The sequence below is a fragment of the Otolemur garnettii genome, unplaced genomic scaffold (assembly GCF_000181295.1).
Source record: "Otolemur garnettii isolate 467f Iridium unplaced genomic scaffold, OtoGar3 scaffold00196, whole genome shotgun sequence".
Lineage (NCBI taxonomy): Eukaryota > Metazoa > Chordata > Mammalia > Primates > Galagidae > Otolemur > Otolemur garnettii.
In genome coordinates, this window is record NW_003852591.1 from 2,649,952 (window position 1) to 2,656,555 (window position 6,604).

Below are 6,604 nucleotides of genomic sequence, written 5' to 3' on the forward strand. Positions count from 1 at the left end.
GCCCGGCTATTTTTTGGTTGCAGCCGTCATTGTTGTTTGGCGGGTCCGGGCTGGGGATTTGAACCCGCCACCTTAGGTGTACGTGGCTGGCGCCTTTAGCCGGTTGAGCTATAGGCACCGAGCCTTTTTTGGTTTTCTTTTCAAGAATGCTATCAGAATAGTGTTCTTCTCATTGGAACGTATGTCAGCTTGTGTTTTAAAAATTTATTATTTTGGGGGGTAGCACCTGTGGCTCAGTGGGTAGGGTGCCAGCCCCATATACTGAGGGTGGTGGGTTTGAACTGGCTCCTGCCAAACTGCAACAAAAAAATAGCCAGGTGTTGTGGTGGGCAGAGTCACACTTTATCACCCTCAGTAGAGTGCTACACCGTCACACAGCTCACAGCAACCTCCAACTCCTAGGCTTAGGCGATTCTCCTGCCTCAGCCTCCCAAGTAGCTGGGATTATATGCACCCGCCACAATGCCCAGCTATTTTTTTGTTGCAGTTTGGCCAGGCAGAGTCTTACTTTATTGCCCTTGGTAGAGTGCTATGGCATCACACAGCTCACAGCAACCTCCAATTCCTGGGCTTAGGTGATTCTTTTGCCTCAGCTTCCCAAGTAGCTGGGATTACAGGTGCCCTCCACAATGCCTGGCTATTTTTTTGTTGCAGTTTGGCCAGGGTCAGGTTTAAACCCACCACCCTCAGTATATGGGGCTGGTGCCCTACCCACTGAATCACAGGTGCCATCCTAAACATTTTTTTTAAGTGATAGCAACAACTGGCAGTGTTTAGTTCGAGTCATTTATTAAGGGGTTGCAAAATGTAATAGTTTATGTGGAAGAATTCTGTTATTCCTACATTGAAGAATAAGTCTTCATTTATTAGAGTAGTTCTGTAAGGAGAAACTTCTTTCATCTACTCTTTGGGTACTTTAGAGGTGCAATTTACATAAGAAATTCAGGATAGATGCTTTGACTCCTTTTATTTTTTAAAAGAATGACCTGGTTTCCTCTTGCAGCCCTGCCTTTTTTTTCTTTCTTTCTTTTTCTTTTTTTTTTTTTTGTAAATTCTGTAACCCAGAATAGAATACCGTGGTATAACCTTAACTCCTGGGCTCAAGTGATCCTCCTCCCTGAGCCTCACAAGTACTGGAACTACAGGCATAGTACTACTACAATTGACTGATTTTTTTTTTTTTTATTTGCTTTTAGTAGAGATGGGGTCTCCCTGTTGCTCAGGCAGGCTGGTCTCAAACTCTTGAGCTCAATTAATCCTCCTGCCTTGGCTTCCCAGAGTGATAGGATTATAGGCATGAGCAATCATGCCTAGCTTTTTTGTTTGTTTGTTTGTTTGTTTTAATCATTTGGAACATATAAATTGAAGTATATTTGATGTAATATATACTGTGGATTCGTTATAGTTTTTTACTTTTGTTACAGCTCACATTGTCTTAAGTTGCTTCTTTAAGTTGGATTTCCAGTGTTTCTGACAGGACCATATTTGCCTTTCTTAGTTTCCTCCCTCCCTGGTATGATAGGACGCTCCAAAGCTCATCTAGTAGCTTGAGCTAGTTAGCTCCAGACTTGGAATCAGCCAATTGTCTAAGGAGCTCTGGTTCCTTTAATGGGAAATGTTTTGCAAATTACAGTCTAGGCGCACTCATTGTGTAACAGTGGTTTGGTGTTTGTTTCTAGGTTTTCCTAGGGCACACTAAATGAGAACCAGGAAAAAAGGTTTTAAATTTAACGTCTTTTGTCATATATTTTCCACACTGAGAATTCTGAGTTTCAAGGATGCTGGGGATGATAGAATATTAAGTAATTACTGACTTGCTTTATCTCATATGTAGGACAGTTTCAGACGAGTATCACCAACACTGTCATTAACAATGTGATTATTGTAAGTTACTATTTTAGGGGAGGTCTTCTGTCACACTAAAATTGTGTGATCAGGCTTGGTGCCCATAGCACCAGTAGTTAACAGCACTGGCCACATGCACCGAGGCTGGCAGGTTTGTATCCGGCCCGGGCCAGCTAAACAACAATGACAACTGCAGCAAAAAAGTAGCTGGATGTTGTGGTGGGTGCCTGTAATCCCAGCTACTTGGGAGGCTGAGGCAAGAGAATTGCTTAAACCCAAGAAGAGTTTGAGGTTGCTGTGAGTTGTGATGCCATGGCACTCTACCAGGGTGACAGAGTGTGATTCTGTCTCAAAACAAACAAAAAAAAGGTTTTGGATTGGTCTTTTAAAAATTTTTTTTTTTAAGAAATGGGTTCTTACGGTTTTCAAGATGACCTTAAACTCCTGGGTTTAAGCCATTTTTCCTGCCTCATTCTCTCCCGAATAGCTGGGACTCTAGTTATTGTGTGTGACACCACATCTGGCTTAATTTTGTATTAATAATAACCCTGTTTTATCTAAAGTTATGTTAATGAGATTGAGTAGTTACAAGATGAATTAGATATAGAAAAAATAGACTGGTGACTAGAATAAAAGATGACTAATTTTGTAATTTAACAGCTCAGAATCGGAAAGTGCTTTGTTTAGGTTTAAGCAATCTGTTCTTTGTGGGTGTTAGAAAGTTTGGATGGAGCGAACTCATGAAATAAGAATCATTTTAGGCCAAGAGTGGTGGCCCACCCCCATGATCCTACCGATCTGGGTAGGCTAAGGTGGGAGGATTGGTTGAGGTCAGTAGTTCAAGATCAGCCTGAGCAAGAGTGAGACTCCATTTCTACAAAATAGAAAAATTAGCCGGGTTTGGTGGGGTTCCAGCTCCTTGGGGAAGCTAATGCTGGAAAATTGCTTGTGCCCCAGAGTTTGAGGTTGCAGTGAGGTATAATGCTGCCACTGCACTCTAGCCCAGGGTGACAGAGCAAGACTATGTCTTGAGGGTGGGGAAGGATGGGGAGAAAGAATCTTTTTAATTGTGAAATTAGTGACTTTGATAAATATTTTAGCAGAGGTTCTTATAAGTAGCAATTTGTCTAATTTGAGTTTTTCTTCTTTACCTTTGTTTTTGTATCTTTTTTTTTTTTTTTTTTTTTTTTTTTTTTGAGACAGAGCCTCAAGCTATCACCCTGGGTAGAGTGCTGTGGCATCACAGCTCACAGCAACCTCCAACTCCTGGGCTCAAGTGAGTCTCCTGCCTCAGCCTCCCAAGTAGCTGGGACCACAGGTGCCCGCCACAACGCCTGGCTATTTTTTGGTTGCAGCTGTCATTGTTGTTCTGGCGGGCCCAGGCTGGATTCGTACCTGCCACCTTAGGTGTATGTGGCTGGTGCCTTAGCCACTTGAGCCACAGGCACCGAGCCTGTATCTTTTTTCTTTTGGTGGTTTGAACTTGCTAAAAGCAAAATGGTTATGAAAGGGAATTCAAGGACAGGGTGTGTAAGTAACAGCTTGAGTGATTCTTATAGCATTTGGTCTCTGCTGATTTTACTTTTTTGTAATTCTTTATTTTTCTAATTGCATTGATATCTCACTAATTCTTTATGTCCATTCCTAGCCTTCGGATTCTGTGAGTATAAGGAGCCTGAATCTACTCTTCGTGCACTCAGATTATTGCATGATCTGCAGATTGGAGAGAAAAAGCTACTTGTTAAAGTTGATGCAAAGACAAAGGCACAGCTGGATGAATGGAAAGCAAAAAAGAAAGCTTCTAATGGGGTATGTTTTCTGTAGTGTTATATCTTTAGGCTAGCTATGCTATTTCTGTGTCACTGCTTTCATAAATTAATCTAATATGGGGCTTCACAAGATCATCATCATAGTATGTACTTGTGACTTAAAGCAGAAGGGTATTTTATAGTTTGTAGTTATTTTAAGTCTTTTGTCTACCCACAGTGGGTGGATGACTGTTGATTTGCTTGTTCCAGGTTGGGATGAAGGTAGTAAGGGAGGCTGGACAAGGTTATCTTGCCAGAGAAAACACTGGTACAGACTATTCCAAACAGAGCTTATTCATTAAGGCAGCTTTGTAAGTAAGTACAAAATATTTCAACCTACACAATTTTTATTAGTTATCCTCTCTTTTAGAAGTACCCAGATTCTGAGTGAATGAAAATAAGTCTATTACCTTTCCTCAGCTGGATGGCTTTATTCAGGGTACTTAAGTGAAACTAAAGGAAATTTTTGTGTGTTGTGTTTTAATGTATGCATTACCACCCACTTTCAGCAGCAAAACATAGCTAAAACTTGAGTGTTTATTTCCTCATTCCTCTTCCTAGTTCCTTTCTGGGACCTTAAACTGAACAAATGTATCATCATATTCTGCTCCCAAATGTATCATCATATTCCGCTTCCAAAAGAAAAAATAAAACAAGTAGCCTTTTGTTCTCCTCAAGCTTTCATAAGCTTTCAACATAGAAATAGTTTTCTTGCCCCTTTTCCCCTTTATAAAACATTGTATGTTCTTTGTTTAAAACAAAAAGTACCTCAAAAATTAAGAAACATTTAAATAAGAAATACCACCTATAATTCTGTTATCATAAGCAACCAGTGTAGCCATTTTGATTGTTCTTTCAGAAGTTTTTCCTGTGTGTGGATAGTTTTAACTGGACTACGTGAATTGGTTTTCTTTTCATAAAAAAATTTAATTTTAAATATTGTTTTATAAATAGCTTTTTTTCCTTACATAATTCTCTTTCCTTGGACTTCCACTAATACCTTCACTGATTCCCCTTTGTTTAATGTGCCTACTATAGTACTGCCTGTATCTCTAAAACATAAATATGATTTTGTCAAACTGAATGATTTATATGTCATAATCCATTTTTTTTTTTTTTTTTGAGACAGAATCTTGCTCTGTTAACCTGGGGCGGAGTGTAGTGGTGTTATCCCTGTGATCTCTACCTCTTGGGCACAATCAATCCTTCTGCCTCAGCCTGCTGAGTAGTTGGGACTACAGGCACATAGTGCTACAACCAGCTATTTTTTTCCCTGTTTTTTGGTAGAAATGGGGTCTTGCTCATTGTTACGCTGGTCTTAAACTCTTGACCTCAAGTGATCTTCCTTCCTCTCCTCCCAGAGTGCAAGGATTACAAGTGTGAGCCACCATGCTGGGCTGCCAAATCCATCCTTAATGCTTTTGGATTTCTTACAGAAGATAGCTCGCTCGTATTTTTAGCATGGTATTCATGGGTTGCTTCTGTCTACCCTTCTAGCTTCCTCTTCCCCTCTCTTTCCACATTCCAGTCCACGTACTCCTATAAACTCTCTTTTTGCTTTGTTGGCATCTCATGTCCTTGTTGCCCATCCAAGCTTCCTGTTTAAATTCTGTCAGCAGGTACAGTTAACACGTCCCTTAATTCATACAGCTTCTTTAACCCTGCCTTCAGTTCTTTAACCCTGCCTTCCCATATAAATTTGTAGGTGTATATCAGTCTTTTTCGTAACACATATTGTTTATTTCTACATCTCATAGCTCCTTATACCCTGTCTCATTCTCATATCCTCCTCCGTTCCCAATCTCTGATTACAAATAGAAAAGTCAATAAGATCATGGACTCCGTTGTCTATTTCATCTTGTACCTCCACAGCACCCAGGACAGTATCTTTCAGATAGCAAGAATAGAATGAACATTTATTAACAGTTGCAGTTATGTTACCTTACTGTCCACACACAGCTTCATAAGGAAATAATAAAATCCAGTTTCTCTGGAAGATTATATCTTACATCAGCAGTGTTGCTTGTCACATCACTAAAACCTTAAGAAAACAGAAATACCTGTGACAAGTATTTTCAGATATTCCTTGCTGTGATAACTGAGCACTTATTTGAAAGCAAGGGTAGATTACATGTCTTCAAAGTTATATAATTCGCTAGGACTCACTATTTTATTTGGTTTAATGATAGTAATGTGGTTTAATTTGCAGCATCTGAAAATGAAGTATATCACTATTTATATAAATAAAGAAGTGTACAATTGTATGTCTTCGGATTTTGTCATCATCAGAGTAACCACAGCATAAATCTGTATCTTTCTTTAAAACAGACGACTTCCAGTAAAAACACAGAAAACAATTATCAAATAAAATGAAATAAAACAATGTATGTTCTAGGTATAGTTTACATTGTACCCAAGAGGTACTTGAAGTCACTGGATAAACATGGCTTATTTTCCTGGACTGTGAATTTTACTCAACAGTGCAGGTTTTAAAAGTTGGACAGTTTTGTGTGATAGAAATTTTTTTCAATTAACTTCAGCAAATATTACTATATAGCTGATTGTAGATTTGCCAAGAAATTTCAGGGTAACACATGAGAGGGTGCTTGTTTATTTTCCTTAATTGTTGATTAGTAAGGGAAATTTAGAACACTAATTTACTTAGGTAGATGATAGGAGAATGAAACATTTCAAACCTAGTATGTTACTTTATCCAGACATTTTCCTCTGACTCCCAGGCAAAAGAAAAAACACAGTTAGTTGCATAGTTCCGGCTAAGGCAGAAATGGGAGTTTGTCTAGGAAGAGTAAGGTAGTTGTCATGATCCAGAATTTTAAAAGGAATCGTGTACCGGTGTATACGTGTGCCTTGTCATACAACTTGATGAAAGTTTTATTTAAAGTTTATAAAATATGTAGAAGCATGTGTAGAAGCTGTTTGTTTCTTTTTTT

At 39.0% G+C, this 6,604-nt stretch overlaps 1 protein-coding gene across 1 annotated transcript in view; it reads left to right on the plus strand.

The window, feature by feature from the left end:
• The window catches only part of RBM25 (RNA binding motif protein 25), a 45,161-nt gene that overhangs the window by 7,887 nt on the left and 30,670 nt on the right, over positions 1–6,604 (plus strand). The window contains exon 3 of the mRNA XM_023507641.1: positions 3,494–3,654. Within this exon, the coding sequence (XP_023363409.1) occupies positions 3,494–3,654 (161 nt within the window). The remainder of the gene's footprint in view (positions 1–3,493; positions 3,655–6,604) is intronic.